At 48.4% G+C, this 27,357-nt stretch overlaps 12 protein-coding genes across 12 annotated transcripts; 7 read left to right on the forward strand and 5 right to left on the reverse strand.

Moving 5' to 3' along the window:
• The first annotated feature begins 1,866 nt into the window (after positions 1-1,866).
• Positions 1,867-3,524, forward strand: ASPWEDRAFT_550058 (AIM24 family protein). The gene is made up of 5 exons (XM_040838137.1): positions 1,867-2,229; positions 2,291-2,308; positions 2,377-2,748; positions 2,813-3,162; positions 3,252-3,524. Exons 1-5 carry the CDS (start codon positions 2,181-2,183, stop codon positions 3,468-3,470), a joined length of 1,008 nt encoding a protein of 335 aa, XP_040687625.1. The 5' UTR covers positions 1,867-2,180; the 3' UTR covers positions 3,471-3,524.
• Positions 3,525-4,068: 544 nt separating this feature from the next.
• On the reverse strand, positions 4,069-5,339 carry ASPWEDRAFT_173385 (translation initiation factor eIF2 subunit beta; the record flags this gene model as incomplete). Its single annotated transcript, XM_040831058.1, has 4 exons — positions 4,069-4,235; positions 4,294-4,908; positions 4,970-5,081; positions 5,328-5,339. The coding sequence occupies 4 exons, from the start codon at positions 5,337-5,339 to the stop codon at positions 4,069-4,071; spliced, it is 906 nt and encodes a 301-aa protein (XP_040687626.1).
• Positions 5,340-5,790: 451 nt separating this feature from the next.
• ASPWEDRAFT_29140 (uncharacterized protein) lies at positions 5,791-6,225 on the forward strand (the record flags this gene model as incomplete). Its single annotated transcript, XM_040833234.1, has 2 exons — positions 5,791-6,058; positions 6,122-6,225. 2 exons carry the CDS (start codon positions 5,791-5,793, stop codon positions 6,223-6,225), a joined length of 372 nt encoding a protein of 123 aa, XP_040687627.1.
• A 620-nt stretch (positions 6,226-6,845) lies between these two features.
• Positions 6,846-7,377, reverse strand: ASPWEDRAFT_173387 (uncharacterized protein; the record flags this gene model as incomplete). The annotated part of the gene is made up of 2 exons (XM_040831059.1): positions 6,846-7,247; positions 7,306-7,377. The coding sequence occupies 2 exons, from the start codon at positions 7,375-7,377 to the stop codon at positions 6,846-6,848; spliced, it is 474 nt and encodes a 157-aa protein (XP_040687628.1).
• Positions 7,364-8,283, forward strand: ASPWEDRAFT_41839 (uncharacterized protein). The gene has a single exon (XM_040835662.1). It carries the CDS (start codon positions 7,599-7,601, stop codon positions 7,881-7,883), a length of 285 nt encoding a protein of 94 aa, XP_040687629.1. The 5' UTR covers positions 7,364-7,598; the 3' UTR covers positions 7,884-8,283.
• A 1,990-nt stretch (positions 8,284-10,273) lies between these two features.
• ASPWEDRAFT_41843 (uncharacterized protein) lies at positions 10,274-12,906 on the reverse strand. Its single transcript, XM_040835663.1, has 5 exons — positions 12,521-12,906; positions 12,137-12,471; positions 12,018-12,087; positions 11,405-11,958; positions 10,274-11,353 (listed from the first exon to the last, which is right to left on the reverse strand). Exons 1-5 carry the CDS (start codon positions 12,621-12,623, stop codon positions 10,403-10,405), a joined length of 2,013 nt encoding a protein of 670 aa, XP_040687630.1. The 5' UTR covers positions 12,624-12,906; the 3' UTR covers positions 10,274-10,402.
• Positions 12,907-14,373: 1,467 nt separating this feature from the next.
• ASPWEDRAFT_29143 (RNA recognition motif domain-containing protein) lies at positions 14,374-15,013 on the forward strand (the record flags this gene model as incomplete). Its single annotated transcript, XM_040833235.1, has 5 exons — positions 14,374-14,393; positions 14,453-14,525; positions 14,593-14,699; positions 14,754-14,941; positions 15,000-15,013. 5 exons carry the CDS (start codon positions 14,374-14,376, stop codon positions 15,011-15,013), a joined length of 402 nt encoding a protein of 133 aa, XP_040687631.1.
• A 117-nt stretch (positions 15,014-15,130) lies between these two features.
• On the reverse strand, positions 15,131-16,697 carry ASPWEDRAFT_41844 (gamma-glutamylcyclotransferase). The gene is made up of 5 exons (XM_040835664.1): positions 16,449-16,697; positions 16,339-16,370; positions 16,233-16,282; positions 16,030-16,119; positions 15,131-15,978 (listed from the first exon to the last, which is right to left on the reverse strand). The coding sequence occupies exons 1-5, from the start codon at positions 16,535-16,537 to the stop codon at positions 15,466-15,468; spliced, it is 774 nt and encodes a 257-aa protein (XP_040687632.1). The 5' UTR covers positions 16,538-16,697; the 3' UTR covers positions 15,131-15,465.
• ASPWEDRAFT_41845 (putative short-chain dehydrogenase/reductase family protein) lies at positions 16,662-18,201 on the forward strand. Its single transcript, XM_040835665.1, has one exon. The coding sequence runs from the start codon at positions 17,078-17,080 to the stop codon at positions 17,957-17,959; it is 882 nt and encodes a 293-aa protein (XP_040687633.1). The 5' UTR covers positions 16,662-17,077; the 3' UTR covers positions 17,960-18,201.
• Positions 18,202-18,234: 33 nt separating this feature from the next.
• ASPWEDRAFT_41846 (uncharacterized protein) lies at positions 18,235-19,817 on the forward strand. The gene is made up of 4 exons (XM_040835666.1): positions 18,235-18,678; positions 18,745-18,763; positions 18,821-19,697; positions 19,756-19,817. Exons 1-4 carry the CDS (start codon positions 18,638-18,640, stop codon positions 19,776-19,778), a joined length of 960 nt encoding a protein of 319 aa, XP_040687634.1. The 5' UTR covers positions 18,235-18,637; the 3' UTR covers positions 19,779-19,817.
• Positions 19,818-20,560: 743 nt separating this feature from the next.
• On the forward strand, positions 20,561-22,551 carry ASPWEDRAFT_112610 (MDR family MFS transporter; the record flags this gene model as incomplete). The annotated part of the gene is made up of 5 exons (XM_040828342.1): positions 20,561-20,767; positions 20,835-20,864; positions 20,912-21,217; positions 21,269-21,395; positions 21,443-22,551. The coding sequence occupies 5 exons, from the start codon at positions 20,561-20,563 to the stop codon at positions 22,549-22,551; spliced, it is 1,779 nt and encodes a 592-aa protein (XP_040687635.1).
• A 933-nt stretch (positions 22,552-23,484) lies between these two features.
• Positions 23,485-25,439, reverse strand: rlmA (SRF-type transcription factor RlmA; the record flags this gene model as incomplete). The annotated part of the gene is made up of 3 exons (XM_040831060.1): positions 23,485-25,089; positions 25,153-25,309; positions 25,384-25,439. 3 exons carry the CDS (start codon positions 25,437-25,439, stop codon positions 23,485-23,487), a joined length of 1,818 nt encoding a protein of 605 aa, XP_040687636.1.
• Positions 25,440-27,357: the final 1,918 nt, after the last annotated feature.

Genomic DNA, 27,357 nt, shown 5'->3' on the forward strand with positions numbered 1-27,357 from the left:
ACTGGAGACAATGGCAGCACAAGACATCTATATGCACTTCCTCAAGAATGTTTTGGGGACCCTCGACAAGCTTGGGGGAGACGTTGGTGTTCTCCCTGGCTCGCAGGATGGCTTCTTTGCTTACAGTAGCCGTCTCGAAGACTTGGTGAACTGTTTTGAGTCGGGAGATTTGGGCTCAAGGGAAGATGCACTTTTGTGTATTGTCCCACCCCTGAAAGATCAAGGCCTTCTACCAGAACTTGCAGCAGATTCGGTAAGTGTCAGGGAGCAGGTAGAGGACCTGATTGCAAGTGACAAGTGGTCAGATGCATTTTCAGTCGTTCGCTGGCTTTGTGAGCGCTGCGAAGGAGCCGAGTTTGAATATTCGTTGTTTGAGCTGGGCTTCCTTTGTCGCCGGGCAATGCTAGATAACGACCAGAATGTCCAGACTCAAGGATTCGAGAATGTATACCTCGCAATTAATAATGACCCCAGGACAAAGCTCCAAAATCCACGAGCCCCTCGACCCCAGGATTGGTTGGATCCTCAACGACGACTTGAGAATTGGCACAAATTCTCTAAGCAACTAGGATGGATAGCATGGCATATTGCTCAAGGGCATCCTGATAAAACATCCATAGAGAGTGCCTTGTCTTCATGCGGAATTACGGAGCATTCCACGTTGACAGGACAAGTGCACGGAGAGGCCGACCAGGCTAAATGGGGAGAGTATACTGTACTCCAATTGCTGTGTAACAGTGAAGAGAAGGTGCTCAATCGGGAGATTCTGGGTATAAATGATCAACTTGCACTCGACTGGGTTTGCCAGAACGGATACGATGCGCTGATGCATTGGCTTGTTGCGAGATGGATTAAATTTGGGAAAACGCATCCAGACTTCCTTCACGACGTGCTTATCTGGGCAGCTCAAGGACGATATCGTTCGGCCATTATCGCACTTTGTCGGCGAGGAGTTGATATCAACATGCGAGAATCTGAGGATGGGTTGACTGCGTTGATTCAAAGTATCGCAGCTGCCGACCAAGAAACAGCACGTGAGCTCATTAACGCAGGAGCTGATGTTGATGGAAGAGATGCCAATGGCGCGACACCACTCATGACTGCCAGTCATGTAGGAAATCTCGATATGGTTCAACTTCTCTTGCAGAATGGAGCTACGGTAAACGCACAAGACCGCGGGGGACTGAACCCACTGATCTTTTCGACTGTTCAAAACAATGTCGCCATTGCTCGGGTGCTTTTGGAAAATGGAGCTCGTGTCAACCTGGGGACTCTCGGTACCACGCCACTGATTTCCGCGGCAGCAGAAAACCACGTGGAGATGGTGAAGCTCCTTCTATCCCATGGAGCTGACGTGAATGCGCAAACCCGGGACGGATGCACTGCTCTGATGCTGGCCGCGCGGAATCGTGGCACAGACACGATGATACTCCTCTTGGATCATGGCGCCGATATCCACAGGGCTAGCTGGGGCGGGGAAATGGCTCTCGACTGGGCGAGAGAAGTGCAGCATCAGGAAGGAGTCGAGCTTCTGGAGGCTGCAGGGCGATAGACTGATATAATTATTTTACGTGTCAATGATGATGAAAATGTATATATGATACGCGGTATATAGAGAGGAATATCGAATAATGCCTTGTCTTGACAGATCTTGAGCACCGTCCGTGGAGTCGCACCCCACTTCCCCTCGATCTTGGCCTTTTGCTCCAACCCATCAACAAAATGGCTCTTTCTCAACCACCATCCCATCCAGCATGTTCCATCAATGATAATTAGATTCCCAGAATTCCGTGTTTCATACCTGTCTCGGCGAAACCCTGCTGGTATTGTCTTCAAGGCCAATGGCCGGATGGTGATCCTGCTGCAGCTCCCATCACACCTCCTCACAGGCTAGTTGGGCTCTAACCGCCTCAACAGTCAATCAGGATGCGCAGCCGTCATTCTTCGGCGCTTACAGCAAGCCGCATGGCCGTTGTGTCTCGTGGATGGACGAGTCTCGCTGGGGCTTGGAATTGGCTCCTCGTACTAGTAATTCCCATGGATGCGACTTTTAAATTCATCAGTGCTGCCCTTCATGCGCATCTTGAATATTCCCAACCAACCCAACACATCAATCAACTGGTTATAAGCGACAGAAGTGAACTTGAGTGAACGTGAAGATCGACCCTTTAATCCTCAAGATGGCGACGGCATTCCCCCCTCCTCCAAACCAGAACTCTCAATTCCCTCGTAAGTTGTTTCCCTCTCATCGTGGACGAAATAGATGGATTTGCTAACGATGCGGTCCCAGCTCCTCCAAATTCAGCCAGTATGGTTCCATTTCAACGCATTACTTTCCAATTTGTATCTCTACTTGACCTTAACACATTACGATAGGTTTCGCGCCACCCCAAGGCTCCCCCGGGTTCCCGCCGCCGAATTTCAACTATCCCCCTCCACCGAAGCAAACGTATCCTTCGGCCAGCCCTCCGCCGGCAGAAGGCTACCAAACACCTAATCAATACAATGCTGCCGCCTTTGCTGCCAATTCTGGGCCTATGACTGTTTCCCCGCCTCCTCAATCACCCCCTCCCGCTGTGAAAGCAGAGCGAACATCAAGCGGCCCGCCCGCATTTGGCCAAATACTCGCATCCAACCAGGATGATGTCGGGACATTCAACGGTGGAAGCTTCAGAGTCAGTCATCGTGACTCCAACTCACTTCTCACAATGCAGCTAGCCATGGGATGCCCCATAGAAGCGAAGCCAGGTAAGTACCCAGACGACTCCTTGGGGTGAATGAAATTCTCTCTGACGGGGTCTGGAATTACCAGGCGCAATGATCGCGATGTCGCACAGCATCAGTCTCAAGGGAAGCATCAAATTCTCCCTGAAGAAGATGTTTGCCGGAGGCGAAATGTCTACGTCGACCTTTACTGGCCCTGGAGAGCTCTTGCTTGCCCCCTCTACTCTGGGCGATATCATGTCACTGCGTCTTTCTGGCTCGGATTCGTGGAAGGTGGGCAAGGATGGATTTCTGGCGGCAACAAGTGGTGTTTCAAAGGAATACCAGAGCCAATCTCTGAGCAAGGGAATGTTTTCTGGAGAAGGACTGTTCGTCTATAAAATGTCTGGGAATGGTATCGTATGGCTGCAGAGTTTTGGGGCTATCATCAAGAAAGATGTGAGTTTTCCTCTGAGGTTATTCGGCTATTAAACAACCCCTCTCATTTTATCCTGAAATATACCAAGCTAATCGGTTGAACTCCCTAGATTGCTGATGGCGAGACATATTTCGTCGACAACGGCCACCTTGTCGCCTGGAACTGCAAGTACAAGATCGAGCGCGTGGCTTCAGGAGGTATCATCTCCGGAATCAGCTCCGGAGAAGGCCTTGCCTGTCGCTTTACCGGTCCTGGCACAGTATACATACAGACGCGAAACGTCAGCGCCTTTGCAGCCCACATTGGTGCGCATACGGCTAGTAACTAGGCAGCTGGAAGAGAAGGACAACAGTAGTAAACTGTCAAATGGGGAATGGATAGCTGTCATGTATGACTGTGGAGGGGGGGGTTGATTTTTCTGTTTGAGATGTATACCTAGCGATATTTTTGAGCGATGCTTCTTTCTTTCTTTATATCTGATTTGACTTGATTCCTTTTGATTCGATCAGTGGTATTAGTAGCTACAGCGGTTTCGAGGTCGAGTTTCATGGGCACTATGATATGCCATTGTATCTCTAAATAAGATATTCCGAATTCTGGTAAAATCATCTGTGTAGATGGATGGTAAATAGGCAAAAAAACTAAGTAGATATCAGTCAAATCCAATTTAACTAAAGACAACTGTAAAAGAGTATCCCAGTTCATGATTATCATGCCATGCTAAAAAAAAAGTCTTCACTTCATTTTGGTTGGAAATCTTTTTTGATCATTTCTTCTTCATCACAACATTCTAATTTCAGTCCTCGTAATCATCTCATCCACATGAATAACATTTTATACGAGATAGGAAAAAGATAACACCACCGAAAGCGTAGGAACAACCACGACTGCAACACATCCCCAAGGACACCATCGTGTGCCCCCATTTAACCCTGTCTCTTTCGGCGACCGACCTGTCCACGGAAACCAGTCTTGATGGCAGCGACGGAACGACGAGAACCGCACGAGTTGCAGGTGACGAAGTACAGACGGTTCTCTCCCTTGTTGAGCTCGGTGTCGGGACTGCGGCAGGTCTTGCATGTAACGTATTCGACTGATAATGGGTTAGAAATAGAAAGGGTTGAAGTTTGGCATATAATGGGGAAACCTACCGATATACCGTCTCAAGACGTTCTCGATCTGCTTCTGCTGGAAACGACCCTTGATGACCAGACGTCTGCTTCCGTCCACACTACCGCTGGTACCCAATTCGGCGAACAGGAACTGCATAACGTGGTCGTCGGAACGCTTCATGCGCTTGCAGATATCGGCAATGTTGGCGAAAATGGTACGGCGGTTACCTTCACGCAGACACTGGGGAGGCGGGATCTTGTACGACTTGGTGCCACTGGACAGGAGATCGGGGTGGTGGCTCTGGATAAGGGAGAAGAATCGGGAGACGAGGAGGGAGTAGGGGATCGCTTGTGTCGAGTCGTGGGCCCAGATACCAGTACCAGCTTCGAGATCGCCCTCGGGAAGCTTTTCGCCTTCCTCCTCAGCAGCGCCTTCCTCTCCAACACCGGCCTCGGCCAATTTTGCCTCGAAGTCGCCAGCGTCGGGCTTCTTAGACTTCTTCTTCTTCTTCTTGAGGGAGGGGTCGAACTCGCCGTCGGCACCGGCGGCCTCTTCCTCACCAGCGTCGGCGTCCTTGGTCTTCTTGGTCTTCTTCTTCTTGGACAGGCCCTTGAAGAGCTCGGTCACCTCGTCGACTTGTTGGTCCGGCGCTTCTATTGTCCCCCATGTCTGGTTAGAAAATGGTCGTATATGAAAATCGGGTTAGGTGCGTACCGGTAGCCTGCTTCTCGACGGCCGGAGGGGCCTCTGTAACCTGGCCGTTGGTATCCATTATGACTGATCCTTCACTGAATGCGACGGACTTGCGTTGCTTTGTTGGTTCGGCCTGAGTCAAGTCAGACACGATGTTAGTTACAGAAAAAATAAAGTCACTGTCTCCAAAAAAGCAATAAATAGGCTGTCAACTGTAATCCAGCACAGCGATCTACTCCAACCCAGAAAAGCGAGGGAAATAGATCAAGATGTGGCAACGCTGATGGTGGTTGGGCCGAGGGGTATGAATTGTGAAGACGTCCGCATGAAAGAAAATGTGGGAGGGCCATCGGTAAAGGGAAAACAGGGTGTGACGTACAGTCTCCGCCATGGTGTATTATCTGCTTTCTCGCGATGATTTTAACACTCCACCAAGATGGTCGAACGAGCACTATCTGTTGCGACGAATCTGTTTCTGAGCACGACAACGAGGTTTGAGATTCCGCTGGTCAACCATACCCTCTGATGGCGAACCGAACCTGATATCGGTTTGTCATCACGTGACACATGAGTCAACTGCCCTGTTATTACATTACAATACTACAGTACCATACTTACCATACACCCACGTGACATATCCTGGATTACGTCGTCTGGTGTATTTGTTGCGGCTGCGGAGAGCTTCATTATCCACCGTTATCGACGCCGTGCAGTATCCAACCAGCCTTCTGCTGATGCTTCTATCCCTGTCCAAGTGGTAGGCGGGCCACTACTTGATCGACACTCTCTTGTCTATCTATATCTCTCTCCCATTTTTATCGGATACACCATTGCTCTTCACCATGTCGTACGAATCTGCCGCCGCCTCGAACCCGTCCCTCGCTGCCTCAGCCTATATGGTTCCCTCCTCAGCCGCATATTCATCAGATGAGGATGTTGCTTCGCTACCTTCCGAACCCACCACTGAATCCGACCTGGAAACCCTGTCAGATGACTACTCAGATGCCGAGGAGGAATGGAGGGAGAGTCTTGAGCAACTAGAGTTGCTTTTGACTATGGTCCTTGTTCCTTTCGTGGGGAAATACGTGGGCAAGAAATGTGCTTACTGGGGTATGTGATCTCTTGAGCTAGCCACAGAAGGACAATTGCTGACTTGACGATTCTGCATTGTAGGCTGGACTAGATTTATGGAATGGAAATACCCCGTCGAAGTCGTCATGAGCAACAAGGCTGCCTTCAGGGGGACCACTGCTGTTGAAGCTGCCTCTCCTCTGTGAATATACTTAACCTGAAGACGCATCACTATAGCCGTGAGACATCCGCGCCAGAATTAGACGTCCATGGCCGGAACAATACATACTTGATGGACGCTCGGACCTCAAATCTTGTTTTATTGGCCCGCATTTCTCAACATCTGCGTGGACACCAACTGCAAACCCTTCATGGAAACATCTTTCTGCTCATTTACGTTTAATAGAGGATTTGGAAGCGGATTTGAATCTTGTCGGCACCCTTGGGGATTCACATCTAATATACAAGACATGCTTCATCTTGATCTTAATGCTTGGCTGCTCGTTGGGCTGATATCAAAGGATTTTTTCAGCTCTAAATAACAGGATTGGATACGATTCATCTAGGGATTATGTGGAGAGGGAGGAGATGTGGACATCGATTTAACAGCAGATGCTTAGCAAGTCATTGAATAGCAGACCAACGCAGCCTGTCAAAGGTTTTATATACCCAATCGAACATTTTGCAACATGAACAAAAAACAACAGTAATCAGTTAGAACCATCAAGGTCTAAAAGTGGTCGGTATCATAGGGTAAATCAGGTGACTGCCCTTTTGGTCCTTGGCTACCTCGACTCCCCATCTTCTTCTTCACTCTGTCAACACTCTAATCTTTCCTACTAACCACCAATTCCACGTTCTTTTTTGCCATCTCTCTCCTTTCATCCCTTTTATCCATGCTGCCAAGTGGAGTATCCATCTGTGTCAAGGCCAGTCGAGCAAAATAACTAGGGTCACTGCACCCATCTGGTGTCAGAAAACGCTCTAGTGGGCTCTCCAGGCACAGTCCCAGCGTTTGCTCAAAGAGCTTAAGACTTGCAATCGTCTGGGCTTGCGTTGAATCGTATTCCATAGCAGACATGCTTTGGTTGATTCGCTCTATGTCACCCTCAATATCCATTCCACTCAACTGCTCGGTGTCATTCATTTTGAGCTGTGAATGGAATTGATGGATTTGCTCTTCCATGATGACTTTTTCAACCCATGCTACAGTAGCCATGCGGGAGTCCTGCTGGTGCTAAGTCAGTTCTGGTGTTCTAGTTTTCCAAAGGGAAAGTAGGGCTAACCTTTTGCAGAGCCTCGTTGTGTAATGCGAGGTTATATTCAGTCAATCTTAGCTCTTGGGAGTCCTTGATCATTTTCAATGTGATTTCAAAACGCTTCTTCGAGAAGTTAGCCTGACTGGCAATTTATCTCAATGACAAGATTTAAAAAAGATCGGCCTTACTTCCGTATACAAGCAATGTTATGGAATGCTTCAAATGTGAATTTCGAGTGACGCTGGGATATCAAGCAGACTAGAAGACCGACAGTGATTGAATCAATATTGGCAGACAGGCATCTTATATACCAGGGCACGATGCTCAAGGTGTGTGGGTTCCTTGCAATCTACAAACCTCCAAGCGCAAAACGACCCATTTTAATTTCAGTCATCTCTCTTGTCAGGGTGATATGCCAGGTGGATATCCAGCCAGCGAAGGTCCAATGGGTGGATCTTGTCCTATCATTTCCTCATGCATGCATTATGATGAACAAACTGCTGGGCCAGAAAAAGGAAAGGCACCATTTAGCTCTCTTGGCCCCAGTTATGCTTAGGAACTGGTGCGAGAGAGATCCTCCAAGGGGTTTCCCCAATGGGAAATGATGCATCAGACCTTCGCTGTCTATGATTTTCGTTGAAGGCTGCCTTGGCTGCTGACCTGCAAGTCTGAAACACTCACTGCGATACATGCAAGCCTCAGTTGAGCTATGGCCTTGTAGTGCTCAGTGGGGGAACAAATGACCAGATCCCGTTTATTACGGATATGCCCTGTTGCATATCATATTTCCTAATTCAAGCTACAGGTAGATCCGTTGCGGGGGGATTCGAACGCAATCAGTCCCGAGAACCCACTCGGAAATTGGGGATCTTTGCAAGCCTACACTCCTATTGAGGTTTGAGAGGGATGTTGATGAGCTGAAAAAGTACGCGCCGGGCTTTACCTAGTCGTATATAGTTTCGGCTCACCGGCTTGCCATCCCCATGGGTCTTCATCTAGCATTAGCAGGTGCTGAAATCTACAGTTTCGGGATGATCCTTAGAACCAAAGTGCCGGGTCCTCGACAGCATTCACGGAAATACAGAAGGCGGCGGTCAGACCCCTCATGGCTGTGCCTTACGACGCGTTTCACAAACAGAACAGGAGATTTCGATGAACGGTCACGCGGAATATCATGATCTATATACGGAACATTGCGACATCTAAGCCTTCAAGCTGTTGGAAAGGACTGAACTCTGAGGACAGTGCATTTGTCAAGGCTGAATATTTCCTCAGACGGGCAATTATTGTCAGGAGAACAGCAACATGTGTGCTATTACATGACCGGCGCTGCCGATGCACGCAAAAGGGGCAGCATGTACCACTGCTATTCTAGTCGCTTCACTAGTAGTTGTTCACCATCTACGATAACTTTGCTTTTTCCGGAGCGACCTGTCGTCGGACCCGACATTATGGTTCCCCGCGTGGTTGAACGAATGAAGGCCAGCACAACATTTTCCATACCTCCGTATGGCCAATGATGTTCGGTTTATTTATTTTCGCTGTGAGAATTACCGCAGGGCAAAATATCTTCGACATACACGAAAGTCAAATGGGGTGTCCATTGTCCATTCCTTAGAGTGGAACCCCCAAAGACACCTGGCAGACTGGCAGAGGAGCGTTGATGGTGTCAGCGCACGACTGCTCAGTGCTACTGTAGGCTATCTCCACACTAATTTCCATTTTGCATGCTACATCATCATACTGCAATAATGGTATGGCTAAAGAGCTCTATTCCTTCCCCACAGCCAGGGCCTCGGGTTTCTTGGTGGATTTAGCTCTTTCATCTTGACAAAGAACCGACATTCTACAAACACCAGATATGGCACCATGACCCGAGAGACCTGGTTGTCTTGAAAAGGGGTGATCTAGTTCAACTTTTGCTAGCCTTTGGACTGGCCGAAACGGCACTCCCCCTCTTACGACAATTCGGTAGAGAGGAGGAAAAGCAATAATAAAGTCCGTGTTGATCTACATGCAAGCGAACAAAACGAGAGGGGTGCTTACCACCGGTCTGGTCCGATGACAAGGATCATGACTCAGGATTTCAACCTTGCAACTCGAGTGACTGTTCCGAATATCTGGACAGTGTAGCGACATGCATCAAAGATTCGGTGTTGTCTCTAATTCGTTCGTCTTGCTCAACAAGGCATCTGGATACGATAGCTAATCCCGACAATGCCGGCACCAACGAGGCTACAGTTCGGTCCTCCATTTTGACCGCGACTAAAATGAGTTGCTCGGTATTTGCACAGGAATTCAGTTACTTAACCGTTGAACTGGAAACAGAAACTCAAACACACAATTACTCATTCATCGCAGTCTGTGTGTCGATGCAGACTGTATTCCGCCGCTTATCAAGGCTGACGAGGAAATACAGATGCTAGACTATCCTTTCCTGCTACGAAAGGATCACTCAGTAACAAAATCAGCCAAGAGCCTCAAAGCTACGGCTATCCTCGGGTCAAAAGAGAAAGCCAGATTGCTTGGAAGAGGTCTCTTCGATGTTGTTGCGACCACGGCATTATTTATCCCAAGCGAACGGGCACATGCTGTCTCTCCCTAGTTCGGTCCGAATGAGTGAACTGGGGATGACTGGAGAACTGGAGAAATCATCTGGAAAAGCGCTGCGGGTTAAAGATTTGCAACTTTTGGAATTCAGGAAGTGGCGCCCAGGGAATCGTTGAGTGTGAGCTGCCTCTGTAGTAGCTGCCTGGGTATGCCAGTTGTGCATTTCAATATGGAGAGCTCAGATTTAACATCTGGATGTCTTTATTCTTTCGGTTCTCATTCTGATCCTAGTGATGGTGCATTAACTTTCTCTTATACTTGAACCTCCATCCACTTGATTTTACACAAGAATGCAAGTAACTGAAGCGAAACTAACATCTCAATATGAAGCTTAAGTCTCGATGGGTAGTTATATTTAAGGAAAAATACAAGTATTTGTAAAATTTCTGGATAAATGATATGAATTTTTCTAAATCTCGCTAACATACATCAAATAACTGTCACATAATATCCAGAACAAACTTGAACCGAATCGTACAAAAACGATTATACAGAACTTCAAAATCAAGAAATATCAATATAGCTTATTCTGTCTCCAAAAGCCCGGCAGTTCTCCGAAAGGGGAGACATTCACTCCAAGATCCATGCCTGCAGGCTGGTTGTGTTGCTGCCACGTCAGAGGGTTGCCTAACTGTAGACTTTCTCCAGGCTGAAACCCTGACGATAAATACTGATGGGCGTATTGAGGACTTTGAGTGATATTTTGGCGGATGTTTCCGTTGCCCAAGCCATATGGCAGCAGGGTATTCTGCTGTCGGTGACCTTCAGGATTTGAGAGGTAGCGAAAAGACGCCGTAAATGGCGAACTAGTATAATCCTGGTAATCATTGGGCGACATTAGGATACCGTCATTGCTACCTAGCAATGAACCATTGGCAATAGAATGCTTTGGTGACTCGCACATTGAACTCTTTGAGTCCATAATCACATTGTATGCTGCGTCGAGGGTTTGCATGAGCAGCTCTTCGCTGGCCTGGTTATTCGGACAAGACGGTAGCAGCGTATTAGATTGCCTCATATCACATCCTCCCGTAGATGTTAGGTTTTCTGCATTCCTCTTGAGGTCAGGTACCTGAGTCAAAGGATCAGAAGAGAGGGGATTGTAACCCTGATTCTGTCCAGGGTAGTCTAGCTGTGCTAGGCTGCCTAACGAAGGTGCGATTCCGAGATTTTGTGGGATGATTGCGCTTCCCTGCTCAGGAACAGCTATTTCAGGTAGAGTTAGAGATACTTGCAAATTGTTATGCTGTGGTGTAATGTCGAAAGCGAAATTGCCACCGGAGATGTTGGATGGCGTAGATCGCGAGAGTTCTGCATGAGCGATGTGATCACTGATATCCTTTTCTCTGTGGCGAATGTTCTTCACTAGTCTTCTCCTGTTCTCCAGGCGCCTCTCCCTTATGGGGGAATATCTCGTGCCTAATCTTTTTGGTGGACTTCGTTTGCGACTGGAAGGCTTCGCATGTGAGTGAGTGTTTGCAAAGGCGAACTTATGGTCTGGCTGATGGTCCCATAGTTTTTCCCTCTCTTCAAGGAGACATTTTAACTCTTCAAGATCAAAGTATTTCCAGTTTGGCTCAGAGTTCACATATTTATCCCCCCGGTCGGTATTAGCCAACAAAAGCCCAGTCACATACATCTCGATAGATGGTTCAATGCCTGAGTCTTCATGTTCACTACTGTATGGAGTAGTAGTGGGCGATGATCCACATATGCTTCCCTCATGTTTGAGCTGGTGACTATGATCGTGATCGGATTGGGAAAGCAAAGGATTGAAATGTGTTTGATTTCCGAGGTAGTTCGGATATGAATGATAGTCAATACCTGACGAACAACCTTGTTGCGGGTCTGGGTTCATTGTGCCTGGTGAGTTGTCGACTTTTTCCATGTAGCTCAAGTCAGTCTGTTCACAAAACCGGTCTGAGAAGAACTCGGGAATTTCCTTTCGATGGTCCTCATACATGTTTTGCGACTGATTTATCTCATTGTGAGCATTCGTAAACGACTCTTCATGATTGCGTTGTGATCTTTTGGATAGGAAGTTCATCTCCGAAAAGGCAAGGTCGGGTACTAAGAGATTAGATCAGCTTCGAACTTTTGAGTAGTTCAAGGGCATTGGGATGACATACACTCGCGCGAGTTGACTGGAGCGGAAGTCTTGCCCTTTTGGAAGATCCCCAGGTTCATATGAGAATGGAGCTACCGTTATTGTCAGCCATTGTTCTTCAAAGCGGGTCGTGTTTCTTACCGTGAGTCTATCCTGCGTTACATTAGAGGCATGGAAAATATCATTGATCGTATGCTTTCTGGCTCGCTGAGAGGCCTTTTGATTTTCCTTCTTTGAAACCTTTGCACGGTACACTGGGTCTTTGTATTCATAGCGATCGTGTCTGGTTTTGTGTCGAGGTCTGCGCTCATATCCATGTCTTTCTTGGCTGACGGAGCTGGTAGGCTCAACTGGTTGCCCTTGGTGTGGCAGCTCAGATGGGTAAGCTGTCTGAGTGCCTTCGATTCCCTGTCTTTCTGTGGCTGATCTGATAGACTCGAATAGAGTGCCTGGAGCGTTGAAAAGACCTTGGTTGTCTGATAATACGGTTAGCTATGTAGAACGCTGAGGACTCGTAGGTGTTACCTGGGGGGTGAAAGGCTTCAGCTGCCTTCCCACGACATCTTCCAGATGCTTTCTTTGTTTCTGCCACCCACTTGTGGATTAGATCGTACTCGGCTGGATCCATATGGACGATTTGAGATGAATAGAAGATAGAAAAAATGTTGAAGGCGGTAGTTGGTGATGGTCAAATGAACAGAGAAGATGGAAGAGGGTGAAGAGAGACTGAATTCTGCCAACGAAAGGCAGTCCGTTATAGGAAGGCACCATGGAAGCCTGTAAGTGCTCGTTTTGGCAGTTGCTGCCATTTTGGGTATACAGGCAGAACAGTGCCTTCATTCTGACATAACTGCGAGTTTATGCTTCAGAGTGCATGGATACAATAGCTGATACCTACTGGAGAAGACATCAACGATCAAAGTATGGAGACAGTTGGAGACTCTATATGAACGATATCATCTAGATTACTGTGAGGCCCTTAAAGCTCCATTTTAGGAAATGATTAAACGAAGCTAAGACACTAGCGTGGGCAATTCAGAGCAACATTGGCCAATGAGAGTGAAGAGAAGGACTTAAATTGAAAGAGACTTGGAGTTAGCGCGAAACTAGCGAGAACTGACAAGCAAAAGTCTCCACAATCCCCTCATCAGTCATCAGTCATCTATTATCTATTTATTTGGTAGACATAGTAATAATTAAAGAATGAGAATATAAATGAGAGAATAAGAGAATAATGATAAAGATAATATTAATCAAATCAAATCATATCAAGTAATTAAGATATGATTGGCAGACTGTCACAAGGGTGCCAACGTGTCCAGCTGATCTGATGGTTCTGCAAACAATATCACCGTGGTGGGTGGGACTGCATCGCCCATCACCCTTGAGGCTGACCTGATTATGTCTAGACGGGGGTTATCCGATGCCATTTGTCTGATAACTCGATGATAACAGCCAGAATCAGGATTAAAGACATTCGGGCTGCCTCTTTGGGGGTTCTGGCGAATTATCCAGACGGTTTGTGTATTAGTCTTACGCCCCGGGGACCGTGGGGATGCTACATTGTCACTATGCGGCACATTCCACGATGGACTCCATATCAACACCAGTCTTTTGAGATATAATACCATAGAGGTGAATAAAATTTTCGTATTTATCCAGGTGAATGAATCCGGCTCGTATGGAAACATCCAGATGGCGCCATCTCCAGGCTGACTCGAATGAGGGGAACGGAGGTGCACACCAGCCGGATGCTAGCGTCTCAACGCCTCCTCTTCCGCGGTAGAAGTCCGTCCTTTTCTTTCTTATTATTTCGATTTTCTCGCAGTATTGGTATCATTTAGTATTAGAGTAAGAGTAATAATAATAATATGCGCAGTAATGAGCAGTAATCACAGGATAATACAGTAATCGTACCCCACTTCTGCATCTCCTCTCGCCCAGACTCTTCCCCCAAATCTTACGCTTTGCAGATTTTCGTTGCAGCTGAAATTATAATTAAATTTTTCCCTCGATACTTTTTTCTTTTTTCTTCTTACACTCTTCATTCATTTCTTTCATCTGGTCTTTTCGCGGATCAGAATCAATCAATCACCAATTCACTCTTAATAGTAGGTCACTCTCTCCCACTACTGGTTGCTGTTTCACAAATCCCATCCTCGCCCCGTGTTTTTGACCCTTGCCTTGTCTCGTCTGGACAGAGAGGATCGTTGCCTTTTTTTTTCCCCCTCCCTGATTTCCTCCCACCTTTTTTATTTCTACCTGTCCTTCCCCCTCCCTCAGTTTGGATCAGTTCACTTTGGCATCATCCTGCTTTCTTCGCCAGTGCTAATTATCTGATTAATTCAAACAGACTCAACAAATCACAAAAATTCAAAATGGCCAAGCTTTTCGTTGGGTGTGTTCTTAATCACTGCCTGACGCTATCACCCTTTTCTTAACAACTGACCGGATTAGCGGCCTCGCATGGCACACCACTGATGAGACTCTCCGCGCTGGATTCGAGCAGTTTGGAGTTGTCGAGGAAGCTGTCAGTTTCCCCTCCAGTCTTCTTTCTCGTACTTTTGATCAGGCTAACGTGTTCTTTGTGTCCACAGATTGTCGTCAAGGACCGTGACACCAACCGTAGCCGTGGATTTGGCTTTGTCCGTTTCGCTGCCGAACAAGATGCCGACGCTGCTATTGAGCAGATGAACAACAATGAGTGAGTTTTTACAATCGACCAGACTGTAGGAATCGACACTTTAACACGAAACAGATTCGATGGCCGTTCGATCCGTGTCGACAAGGCCTCTGAACGAGCTCCCCGCAATGACGGTGGCTACCAGGGCCGTGGTGGTTACAACTCGCAGGATGGTGGCTACCGTGGCGGTGGTGGTGGTGGCTACCGCGGCGGCTACGGAGGAGGTTACCAGCAGCAGCAGCAGGGCGGATACGGTGGTGGTGGTATGTCATTCACCCACTCTTGACAGCCCTTCAGTTCCTTGACTAACTCGATATACAGACTGGCGCCAATAGGGTAACGATGCTGCTTAAGCGTGCATCGACCGAGTTCTCTTTCTTTTCGTGCTTTCTTAAGGAGATACCGTTTCTTTGGAGGATGTTCTTTTCTCAAGTCTACTACAACCGTTACGCCTGTTCACCCTGGAATGCAAGTTATGAGATACGAACTATTGAAAAGAAATGATGGGGCCCGATATCTTTTGATGATGGAATGATCTTTGATCTTAATGGTGCAAATGACTAGTACTATTTTCTCTTTTTTGAGATGATACGAGCGCTAAGGAATAACATCACATTTGTCGTCTTTCCAATTTATAACAAACCCCTTGTATCCTTGTATAATTGCATCATATCTAAGGTAATCTGGCATATGCAAGTAAGTCCACGTCAATCATCCATCATCAACCAATCTTATGCAACATAAATCTACCATGTAGGTAAGGTATGCATCAACCTAATCGAAGATCCTACTCCGTCTTGGGAAAATGCCCATGCGCCTCTTCCACAGACGCACTCAACGACGCTTTCACCTCCCTCTCCGCCCTCTCCTCTTCCTCCACCGCAACCCCCTTCTCAATCCCCTCCACCCTCTTCACCAAATCCGTCACATGCCCATCCGCACTCCCCAGCCCCAGCCCTTCCAGCGCCTTCTCCAACATAAACAGATACTCGCTGTTCTTCCCGCTCTTGCCGCGACTCGCGCTGATCACCGCCGCCACGTCCTGCGGTTCGCGGCGCGCTTTGTCGGTCAGGAATTGCGAGTTGGTGGGGAGCCCGATGTATACCATGCAGGTGATGGGTGAGGAGGAGTTTGGTTGTTCAGATTCAGACTTGGTGAAGGGGTGGAAGGGCGTAAAGTGCGCCGTGTAGCCGTTTATCTCGCGGGCGTCGAGATAATCGTGGACTTCTTCGGCATGAGAGGCGGGGATGTGATATGCCGCGCCCCAGACTGTGTCGCTTGTGGATTCGAGGTGTGCGAGCTGTCAGTGTTAGTAACCTAGTACCTGATACGTAGTAGTAGAGAGACATACAGGATCATCCAGCGTCTCCCAAAACTCGCGTTCGATGACAGTCACCACTCGACCGGGGGCTTCTAAGGTGCCGCGATGGTCGGAACTAAGATGGACAGTCAGTCTGGATTAAAAAGGACTGCTGATCATCTACATACCTAGCCTAGATGATAATCAGCGCTGTTCTTGCATAGTAGATCATATAAGATGAAACTTGTACTGACCTGCCAGAAACGACGGACATAGCCGCTTATATAGCCCGGTACTCTTTGGTCTATATCTGTCAGACATTATTTATGATATAGTGGTTTGGACTGTAGAGCAGCATACCATAATGCGGTGGTGGCTTCCAAATCAAACTCCTACATTTAAATCAGCATCTCACATTATTTGAATTACTATCTTAGTAAAGACTGTCGATATATATCAGGAACCCTTACCCGTAACCAAACACCCAAAGATCACCATCCGGGAAATGATTTCGCCATTCTCGCACAGGCGCACCATTCTGACCTTCTTGCGAGGGCATGATGAGTTTAAAATAATTAAAACGGCAAATAACGCAGCTGCTCTGACAACGACAGGAACACTATAAGTACCTGAACCATCTCGGCTTCTTCTGCCAGCACATCCCACATTAATCGAATCGATCGGACGTGGTGTTTGCAGCGTTTGCTTTCTTCATCTCCACCTGAATAACTACAGGAATTCTGGGAATGGCGCAAGCTGATGCCACTTTGATCGAATCACGATTCTGCGGTCGGGTATTACAGCTTGGGTTTATCGGTTAACTGCCTTGAGGGTATTGTTCTTGAGTGTTACCCGGCTGTGCTTGCTGGTGAATAACGGGCGGGCTCTTCTATCCGAGTGCGACATTCCAATTCCATTAATCCAGGGGAGGAGGATATCCGTTTGAAACAGCGAGATACTATCGATATCAATATTGAGGATAATTCACCGAGGAAGAAATATCCTGGATTGCCAACTTGTTGCACCGCCTACGTAATCTCCGTCTCGATATCCATGGTTTAACATACAGCTTCATATTCTTAACTGGCACAACATCATCATGGCTGGTCTATTTCGTCTCCTTCGAACACAATATACCCCTCCCACCGACCCAACAGGGTCATTCGCTGGCAAAACAGTCCTCCTAACAGGCGCAACAGCCGGCCTTGGCTTCGAAGCAGCCATCAAATTCCTCAATCTCGGCGTGGATTCTCTCATCATCGGAAGTCGCAGTCTGGATAAAGGCCATGCGGCAAAGACAGAACTCGAGAAGCGCACCAACCGACCGGGGGTGATTGAAGTCTGGGAACTAGAGATGAGCAGCTACCAGAGCGTCAAGAACTTTGCCCGTCGCGTCGATAGAGACATCAAGCAGCTGGACGTGGCATTGCTTAATGCCGGTCTGTGGAATCGGGATTACAAGATGTCGTCTGAAGGGTGGGAGGAGACGTTGCAGGTCAACGCGCTTTCGACCTCACTTTTGGCGCTGCTGTTGCTTCCCAAGTTGAGGAGTGCTGCGTCGGTTGCGAACCCGGCGCATCTTACTGTCGTGTCGAGTCAACAGTTTGTTCGGGTCCAGGCTGAGAGTCTCAGGACGGATGGGTCTCTACTGGAGCATTTGAACGAGTCGCATCGCTTTGCCGGTCCCAAGCAGTACGGCATCTCGAAGCTTCTACTGGAGTATGTTCTCAAGACCATCGCTGGTCTGACTCGCAATGAAGACGGAACGATCCCAGTCATCGTCAACACCATCAGTCCAGGTTTCTGCATCTCGTCTCTCGGGCGGCAATATGACAAGTTCTACGAGCGATGGCTGGTTTGGATTGTGCATAGGCTGTTTGCCCGTACAACCGAGCAGGGGAGTCGGTCGCTTGTCAGTGGGACATATCAGGGTGTAGAGTCACATGGGAAATGCTGGAGAAGCGATGGATATTTAGAGTGAGTGGTGTTGTGTTTGATCATGCGATCATTACTGACGATATACAGCGAGTCCAAGGCGTTAACGGTGGGCGCAGAGGGGAAGCAATTCCAGACAAAGGCCTGGAAGGAAATCATTGAAATTCTGCAAAAACAGGCAGAGGTTGAAGACATCATCAGACAATTGTCCAGTCATAATGTATAAATAATAATAATATCTAATATCTAATTATTAACCTCATGATAGAATTCAAGTGTAACCACCAGGATGTCATATTGGCTCCCCACAACCCGCATTCAGTAGGGCTGAAGAACCAGCGGGGACCTGAACCCGGACAGAAGAGATGAAGATATTTATATTCTGTCATTCTGTCATTTTTTCCTGCTCCTCATCGTTCCTGAATCCTGATCTGAATACGAATACGCGTGGACCCCAGAAATTCCTGTCTGGTCGCTTGCACCGCCCCACGTTTGGAAGAAACCATCTGTTACGTTGACGGAGGCGTAATTTCGGGGCCTCTCCTGAACTCCCTTTCAACAACGTCAGATCTTTTGTTTCTTTCTCTTGCTGGGTTGGATCTCTGTTTCTTGTTTCCTCCTGGCTCTGATTCTCTCCACTCTGTGTGCGCGTGCCTTATTTTCTTATTTCCAGCTCTTGCTGTCGGCCTCTTGAATTCGCTATTTGCTACTTACGTCAACTGCCATGGCGTACAACAAATCCTACAACCCCGATGCGCTGCCTGCGTAAGTCAAGAAGATTCGAGAAAGGCATTCCTCTTGGCTGATTGACTGACTGATGCAATGGAACAGACACGCAGAGCCAGAACAGGTAAAATGATGCTGCCATTTGTTGTCCCTCTACCCCGCGATTGACAAACATCACCAGGTCGCCCAGATGATCGGTGCAATGCAGGTAAAGCCTTCATCGTCTCGCCCACCGGCACATCCCACGGCCAGCGGTATCCCTCCTCGAGTGCCCGTCTCCAGCGCCCCCCACGGCCCTGCAGGCCCATACGCTGCCTCTGCCCCCAAGCACAACAACGGGATGCGCCCGCCTCCAGTCTCAGCGCCGCCGACCCAATACCGACCCAGTCCCCAGCAGCACTCGCTGCATCCTTCCCCTCCGCCGCAGAACTATGGCTTTGGGCCTCCTCCCTCTCACCCAATGCGCACTCGCCCTCCGGCCTCCCGGCCCCCTCAATCCCAATCCCCTTACCAGCCTCCATTATCCGCCCCCGATGATGACCCGCAGCAGCTGTTTCCCCTTTTCCGCGCCGCCAACGCGTCCCACTCGGGCGCCCTCACTGAGATGGAGCTGGGCTCCGCTCTCGTGAACGGTGACTTTACCTCGTTCCACCCAAAGACCGTCAAGATGATGATCCGCATGTTTGACCGGAATGGCAGCGGGACTATCTCGTTTGACGAGTTTGTGTCGCTGTGGAAATACCTGGCTGCATGGCGGGAACTGTTTGATCGATTCGACGAGGATCGCAGCGGGCGCATCAGTCTGTATGAGTTCGAGAACGCGCTGGCTGCGTTCGGATATCGGCTCAGTCAGCCGTTCGTCACGGTGCTGTTTACGACCTTTGAGAGTAAAACGCGACAGATGAGTGGACCGGCTAAGAGTCCGGGACAGCTGGGGATGAGCTTTGATTTGTTCGTGCAGGCGTGTATTAGTCTGCGACGCATGACAGATGTGTTTAAGCGGTATGACGACGACCGCGATGGATATATCACAGTGAGCTTTGAGGAGTTTTTGACAGGTAAGACCGATGGAGATACATTGTAAGAGACTAAAGAGATAGACTGACTGGTCGATAGAGATTCTACAGTTACAGGATTGAACGAGGCATCTCAGCGTGTTTTTGTTTATATTATACCCCATCCATTAATTCATAAAGAGCATCCAAAAGAAACTATTTATTTATATCCAATTTAAACTACGGTAGACATTTAAAAATAACCACATAGATAACCTTGTGTCATACATAACCTTTGCTTTTTTTTCACGGAGAAATAGTCTGACACTTTCCATTACTCTATCCCGAGCGACCTCAATATCGCCAGCAGTGGGATGACTGCCGCTAAGCATCATCCGTGTTTCATCCCACCTGCAGATTATTCAAGATAATTGACGATGATTCCTGTAACCGACTTCTGTAACAACTGATCGACATGATTATCGTCGGCTTCGGGCTTAAACACGCGCCGCAGTCCAGTTTCTGACTGGGATTTACGTTGGAAAACTGCACGGATGACGATTGAATCTGATTAACCGCCATCAGCTGTCATTTCTTTTCCCGTCTTTTTTTCATCTCTGTCTTTCTCTCTTTCCATCTTATATAAGGATTGCGGTGTTGCATTTTTGGGCATCGATCGAGTCTCTCGTTTCTTTTTCTTTTTCTCTTCTTCTTCTTCTTCTCTCCTTTTCTTTCATTCGCTGCAAACGGAGTTTATTGTAACGCCGAAAATCAATTCCCCCTCGCCTGTCCAAAAATAACCTCCCCCAAATCCCCATTTTATCTATTTATCCCTAGCCTTTTTTCTGAGAAAAATGGCAGGAGAAAAAGATCATCCGGATGATACCTATCTAGTCACTATCGACCTTTCTGGAGACCAAAAAGTCATGAATTTCTCCCAGACCGACGCCGATGACGTCTCCTCCAGAGCTTCCACGCCCCTTTCTCCTATCTCAGAGCGTAGGCTGTCAACGAGGCAACATGGTGACAATGGTGATGCTGGCTCATCGCCTGGTGAATCGACCGATGGAGCACCGGATGGAGAGGAAAAGTTGGAAAAAAGCAAGGTTTTTTTGGTGATGCCGGCGCTTTGTGTATGTTCTATGTTCTCCTGGTTGACTCATAGGATGGAATGGCATGCTAACATTGATATCGGTTTAGTTGGCTTTGTTTTTGGCTGCTTTGGATATGGTGAGTACTCCCTTTACTCTGTTGATTGCTCGATACTGATGGTATAGACTATTATTTCTACAGCTCTGCCGACCATGGCTGCTAGCCTGCATGCCAACGAAAGTGGATATTCATGGATGGCCTCGTCATACTTACTAGCCAACGCTTCTTGTGTCCCACTCTGGGGCAAGTTCAGTGATGTCTGGGGACGAAAGCCCGTTCTTCTCATTGCCAACTTTGTCTTCCTCATTGGCAGTTTGATCTGTGCTCTCGCGACCAACTTGACCATGATCTTGGTCGGACGAGCTGTGCAGGGTATCGGAGGTGGCGGCATCATCGTGCTGGCCAATATCAGTGTTTCAGACTTGTTTAGTGTTAGGTGTGTTCTACGAGGACTGCTGAGATGAGATCAATGCTGACGTTAGACTAGGGACCGGCCGATGTACTATGGTATCTTTGGTGCTATCTGGGCTATTGCTGGTGCTTTGGGTCCGATCATTGGAGGTGCTTTCACTACCAGTGTGTCTTGGCGATGGTGTTTCTGGATTAACTGTAAGTATTACATCTGTTGATTGTTATTATGATTGCTAACAGATCAGTGCCTGTCGGAGGAGTCTCGTTCATCGCCCTGCTCCTCTTCCTCAGGATTGAATCGACCAAAACACCCCTGATGGCTGGTCTCCGCAGTATCGACTGGAGTGGCATGATCCTCATCCTCGGCGGCACGCTCATGTTCCTGTTCGGCCTCGAGTTTGGCGGCGTCAACTTCCCCTGGGACTCACCCACCGTCATCTGTCTCATCATCTTCGGCGTCGTCGTCTGGGCACTCGCCATGCTGAACGAGTGGAAAATCGCCAAATACCCCGTCATCCCGCCCCGTCTCTTCAAGGAATGGCACAACGTCTGCGTCCTCCTCATCTGCTTCTGCCACAGCTTCGTCTTCGTCGCAAGCACCTACTACCTCCCCCTGTACTTCCAAACCATCCTCCTCGCCACCCCCATCCTCTCCGGCGTCTACAACCTCCCCATGATCCTCGCCCTCTCCATCTTCTCCACGGGCACCGGCTTCGTCATTAAAAAGACAGGCTCCTATCGCCCCCTCATCTTCTTCGGCTTCTTCTTCATGACCCTGGGCTATGGCCTCTTCATCAACCTCAAACCCTACGCCGACTGGCCCCGCATCATCCTCTTTCAAATCATCGCCGGCGCAGGCGTCGGCCCCCTTTTCCAATCCCCCCTCGTCGCCTTCCAGGCAAACGTCCACCCCTCCGACATGGCCACCGCTACCGCTACCTTCGCCTTCATCCGCCAAACCGCCTCTTCCATGTCCGTCGTCCTCGCGACAGTCATCTACCAAAACGTCCTCGCCGAGAAAATCAACCAGCTCTCCTCCCTTCTCGGTCCCGAGACCACCGAAAAGCTAGCTACCTCCTTCTCCGCCTCCTCAAAGGGCCTTATCTCCTCCTTGCCCACGGATCAAAAGGATGCCGTCATGGAAGCCCTCACTTTCACCTTCAGCCGCATGTGGATCTTCTACGCTGCTATCGGCGCTATCGGTATCGTGCTGAGCTTGTTCGTTCGTCAGGTCGAGCTTAGCAAGAAGCATACCTTTACTAAGACAGGCCTTGAGGAGCAAGAACGTGCTAGGCAGGAGCTTCTGGCTAATGAGCGCAGTGAGTCGGAGAAGAATGGTAAGGCTGAGGTTTAGGTTCTTTGCCTCCACTTTCCTTCCTTCCGCTTCCTTTCTTCCCCTCTTTTGACTTCAGGTACATATCTGTGTTTTTAATCGCGTATACATATATGAGCGCTGGCGCCATTTTGTTTTTCTTTAAACAAAAAAGAAGTTATGCATTTGATGTTATGTTTCAATTTTTTGTTTATAACTGTTTTGTCAGCTGTACTTGTACATAGTTACCTTGCTTACATCCATTGAACATATCAATACCAATCCGATAAAAAGCAAAACAAAATTCATCACCCATACTTACTAGAAACTAAGAGGACATCTCTAAGCGATTTATTGTTCCTATGATAATCCTTATATACATATGATCAAGTCATTTACCCAAAGCCCTGTAGGCCTTTTTTGCATTCAAACATCCATTATAGGATGGTTGGCCAACAGCAAAAGCAACACTCAAAAAGAAAGCGAGAGGGCTAGATAATCAAGCAATAAAAGACAGTTTTTGACATGATAGAAAAAAAGAGACACGAGACGATTAGAAAAGAAAGAAAGACGGGGGAAATAAAAGAAAATGAAAAAAGAACGCCATCACCAGGAAGGGATCACTGAAAGGAAAGGTGTCGGTCTTCCGGAGGGAAGATGTATATGTAGGTAGGTAGGTAGGAGTAAGTAGAGAGTGAAAATACCAAAGTCGTTGGAGCAACGCCCTAAAGGCAGATTTGACAGCAAAGAAAAATTGAATAAAGGAAGGGGTATAAGCTTTCAACAACAGAGGAGGAATCTTCATCGAAAGAGACGATCAGACATATGAAAAGTTTCCCCGCAGAAATCAAAGGAATACATCCAAAGAGACCAAACCTGATTAAGCCCAGCTTCCCCATCTAACGCCGGAACAGATGCCAATATTGGAGACACGAAAGCACAAAAAATGCTAATCATCAATCTAGAAATGCAGTACTATGTCTTGGTTTTCTTATTTGTCCCTTCTGCAGATGGACCGCTGTCAGGGCTCTTGCGCTTCTTTTCTTGTTCATCTTCTCGCGCAAACCCAGGGCCTGTCTGTACTGCAGGGGTCGGAAACGTTAACGGACTTGGTAGCATATTCGTGTCTGGCCCAGACCTGCCGAAACCCCACTCAGGGAAGAAACTCGACGGTGATGGAAGGAGTGCATCGGATACAAAGCGACTTGGAAGCGCAGAAATCGGCGTTTCTATGTTGTTATTGCTGTTATAAGCATTATTGTTCTGCGATGCCGCTCCCGGAGGTGGCGGTCGAGCAAAGGGATTAGGGGGTCCCTGGGCACCGGCACTAAGAATTGCCCCAGCAGATGGCGATGGTGGAGGTAATACCACGCCCGAATGGTTGGTATCTGCGTTAGCCTTTGCAGGCGTCAAGGTCTTATTTCCGGCCGATGAAGACGACTCTGCCGTAGCACTGGCCCCGTCCGAATTCTCGCTAGGAATCTGCACCTTTAGTTGTGGTCGTTTTGGTAATTGACCACTATTAGTCCGGATAGGTGGTTTGATCTCAGGCACTGAAGAAACCGACTGCGTACGCGGGCCGTCCGTAGCTGCTCTGGGAGGGGGAGGTGCCGCCGGTTGACTGGATGCTTTAGTATCGTTCAAATCCTCTTGTGAAGACTCGGGCTTCATAGGAAGTTCAGCACGAGGCGACTCGCACAGCGGAGGTCCAACCCCTTTGAAATGACGCGCGAGCACAGACCCGCGATCGTCAATAGGCGTGAAGATACTACGTGACTTGGACGAAAGCGATCTGTGGTGATGTGTCGGCGGAGATTGACTCCCTTCCGACTTCATAGGACCAGGTACTTGTTCTGCAGCAGAAGTCTCGGGAAGTGGCACCGTCCGTTGTTGCGGCTCACCTGTAAAAGTTGGCGGCATCGAATTTCGCCCTTGCTCAGGCAGGTAAGCCTGTGCGACCTGCGATACCGCCGGATGAGGCGCCTGTGACAACCCCATCGGAGGCGGGGGATGTGCCATGGCATGCGGGTGCGGCGGGTGCAGGTGTTGCGGAGCTTGGTGGTGCTGTGCGATCGGCTGGGGCGGCATCGTGTGGGGCGGCATGGACGGGTGCGGAGGCGGCTGAGGTTGGTGGTGTGGCCCCGGGGGATGCCCAAAATGTGAGAACTGGCCTGGTCGGGGAGGCTGGTGGTTCATATTGGGATTGTAGACGGAGGGGTTGGGCATATACGCGAAACCATTTTGCGGCGGGGGCGGGGGCGGCGGAGTGGCATGGTGTTGAGGTCCTAGATTCGAACTGACACGACGGATATGATTTCTTGAAGACGGTCGGGAGATTCCTTGTGGTTGAGGGGTGCCATGGCGGGGATCAAAGGGCAGATGGGTGATGGGCGGCGAGGCAGACGGGGCGTGGTTGATATGTTGGAAACTGGGGTGGCTTGGTATTTGAGGCGGAACCATAGGGGTCTGGTGTATAGAATGCAGCTCTTCTGGAGCGGGAGTGGTCTCATCTTCATCGTCGTCATCGTCGCGTTTGCCATTAAAGTCTTCGGGGCCTTTATGTTCGTGTGGAGGGCCAAACTGAACACACGACACGGTTAGCAACATGGGGGGATGCAGGAACACGGGAGGGGGAAAACACACATATTGATAGCGACCTAGGGTCTCATGCATATCACACGATGAAAATTCATAGAGCTTTTTGTTATGACCGAAGATGATGACGGCGACATCGACCGAACAGAGAACGGCGAGCTCATGAGCCTTCTTGAAGAGACCGCCCTTCCGTTTCAAAAAAGTACTATCATCATCGCAACCGTGTCAGCTTTGAGGGCGCGGGGGGGTTGGGTGCAGGGAGAGCGGCAGGACACTTACACGGAACGGTTGCGATCATCTTTGATCGCCTTGATCTCGATCTTTCTCCGACCCATTGAGACCAGAAGTATATGGAAAGGTGCTAGAAGGCGATGGAGTCGATTTCACGCGTCGTCAAGGGGGTGACACGACGGAGGATGAAACAGACGACAAGGCCAGCAGCTGTTTGGCGGTGGAGAGTTTGATGCTTCGGGGACGTTGGTGGCGCGAGTCAAGAGCAAACGAAGCGATACGCGAGGGGAGATGGAAACAGGTACCGTTCAGAAAGAGTGGGGAAAAGGATAAAATTAAAAAAAGGAAAAGGGAGTTATTTTTGTTTTGGATGAACGAGAGGGGGGGAAGGATAGAAATAGAAATAAGAATAGGCGGAAGGATGGAAAGATGATGGTACAGATTAAAAGAGCGCTAAGGATGAGCTACGAAGTTGAGGCTCCGAAGCAGCGAAAATCAGCTGAACAAGAGGGAAAAAAACAGGGAGAAAGCGAGAGAGAAGGAGAGACAGAGACAGAGAGAGAAAGGAAGAAGATAAGATAGAGTAAAGTCAAAGTCAATTCACGGGAACGAGGAGGAGGCGAAGAACCACGCGATGCAGAAGATTCTAAAGATAGAAATGGGGGGAAAGAAGAAGAAGAGAAGAAAAGAAAAAGAACAAATCAAACCAAAAAGGGATTCAAAGGAAGGGAGGAGGACGAGGGAGTCTCGCGTTTTGCTCGAATAAATCGTTGGTTGAGAGCTGCCGGCGGCTGACTCAGCATGACAGCCGCCGTTGACGATTAGGCGCCGCTATTTATAGAAGCCATCTGATTGGTTTTTCTTCCCACATTTACTTCTTACTGAACCTGGTATGACCTCTAGCACCGACATACTACTGGCAGTACTAGTAGTACCTACCTTAGCCTCATGTAGTTTCTTCCTAGCGATAGAATCGTAAGGCTGGCAGGGTCTGAGTCCCAATCAGGAAATGGGAGTGGATGTGCCCCGCTGATTGGCTGGTCTAGACGTATTAATTACCGTACATATATTACCCGTCACGAGGATCGACTCGAAATGGACGTGTCGAATAGATTCTGACTCTGTTAAATAGCGGTGGGTACATTAGTGACTGGATTGGATTTGATTTATATTTGAGACCTGAGACTGTTTTGTAGGAACCTGAATCAATATATTTACATCTAAGATACTCCGTTGATTAAGGTAAATAAGGTAAATAGAGTGAATGTAGCTGCTGTGTACCGCGTAGGTAAACTGTAAGGTCGATCTCTCCGCATCCTCAAAGCATCAACAGAATTAAAGTAGATGGAATCATGATTATCATCACATCTCAAACCTCCCATCTAATCATAATTCATCATCGATAGTGTCCGATTCCCGTGGAGGCGAATCATCCTTGGATGGTTCCTAATCCATTTCCCCTCCGCGGTTGTTTGTTTTCGTTTCTTTTTTTCCTTCTCTCTTTTTTTTTTTCCAACCCCTGAAAACGGGAATCACAGTAGATCCTCATCATCACCATTTCTCTCCCCCCAATTCCCCTCCTCTTCCTCTCTTCTCTTTTCTCTCCTCTTTTCTTCTTATGGCGGTTCCCTTCGTTTGACCGACTCACCTAGTAACTTCTGGCTATCCTTACTACTGCGCTTTCTGCATATCTCTCACACTCTCTGCCTCTCCTGCACGCTAGACGTTCTGCAGTACAATTCGATTCTTGCCCCCCTCTGGGCTGCAGGCGATCACTTGGACACCAGCTGGATGTCTTGATCGCCTTGGGTTTCTTATTTATTATCTATCGATTGTTATTATTTCTTTTTCCCCTTCCCTTCTCGTTTCTTTTTCGTCTCCATCTTCCGTCCTTGCACTCTCGCACGGTTCACTGCTGAATCCACCTCCCCTTTGTGTCTTCTGCCCTCGTGTTTCCCTTTCCTTTGACCTCATAATTTCTCTCTTGGGACCGCCCTGTCCCTCCCGCTGTTGGGCATCACC

The sequence above is a fragment of the Aspergillus wentii genome (assembly GCF_001890725.1).
Source record: "Aspergillus wentii DTO 134E9 unplaced genomic scaffold ASPWEscaffold_5, whole genome shotgun sequence".
Classification (NCBI taxonomy): domain Eukaryota; kingdom Fungi; phylum Ascomycota; class Eurotiomycetes; order Eurotiales; family Aspergillaceae; genus Aspergillus; species Aspergillus wentii.

Excerpts from the sequence above, each read along its gene's own strand:
- ASPWEDRAFT_41843 (XM_040835663.1), bottom strand. The coding sequence starts at position 12,623 with ATGGATCCAGCCGAGTACGATCTAATCCACAAGTGGGTGGCAGAAACA. Across the intron at positions 12,472-12,520 it reads TGAAGCCTTTCACCCCCCAG|ACAACCAAGGTCTTTTCAAC; the intron begins GTAACACCTACG and ends CCGTATTATCAG. Across the intron at positions 11,959-12,017 it reads TCCAGTCAACTCGCGCGAGT|TACCCGACCTTGCCTTTTCG; the intron begins GTATGTCATCCC and ends CTAATCTCTTAG.
- ASPWEDRAFT_41844 (XM_040835664.1), bottom strand. The coding sequence starts at position 16,537 with ATGCCCTCGCAAGAAGGTCAGAATGGTGCGCCTGTGCGAGAATGGCGA. Across the intron at positions 16,371-16,448 it reads CTTTGGGTGTTTGGTTACGG|GAGTTTGATTTGGAAGCCAC; the intron begins GTAAGGGTTCCT and ends ATTTAAATGTAG. Across the intron at positions 16,120-16,232 it reads ATGTCCGTCGTTTCTGGCAG|CTTAGTTCCGACCATCGCGG; the intron begins GTCAGTACAAGT and ends CTGACTGTCCAT.
- ASPWEDRAFT_41846 (XM_040835666.1), top strand. The coding sequence starts at position 18,638 with ATGGCGTACAACAAATCCTACAACCCCGATGCGCTGCCTGC. Across the intron at positions 19,698-19,755 it reads CTTTGAGGAGTTTTTGACAG|AGATTCTACAGTTACAGGAT; the intron begins GTAAGACCGATG and ends ACTGGTCGATAG.
- ASPWEDRAFT_41839 (XM_040835662.1), top strand. The coding sequence starts at position 7,599 with ATGCTCAAGGTGTGTGGGTTCCTTGCAATCTACAAACCTCCAAGCGCA.
- ASPWEDRAFT_550058 (XM_040838137.1), top strand. The coding sequence starts at position 2,181 with ATGGCGACGGCATTCCCCCCTCCTCCAAACCAGAACTCTCAATTCCCT. Across the intron at positions 2,749-2,812 it reads CCCCATAGAAGCGAAGCCAG|GCGCAATGATCGCGATGTCG; the intron begins GTAAGTACCCAG and ends TGGAATTACCAG. Across the intron at positions 3,163-3,251 it reads GGGCTATCATCAAGAAAGAT|ATTGCTGATGGCGAGACATA; the intron begins GTGAGTTTTCCT and ends TGAACTCCCTAG.
- ASPWEDRAFT_41845 (XM_040835665.1), top strand. The coding sequence starts at position 17,078 with ATGGCTGGTCTATTTCGTCTCCTTCGAACACAATATACCCCTCCCACC.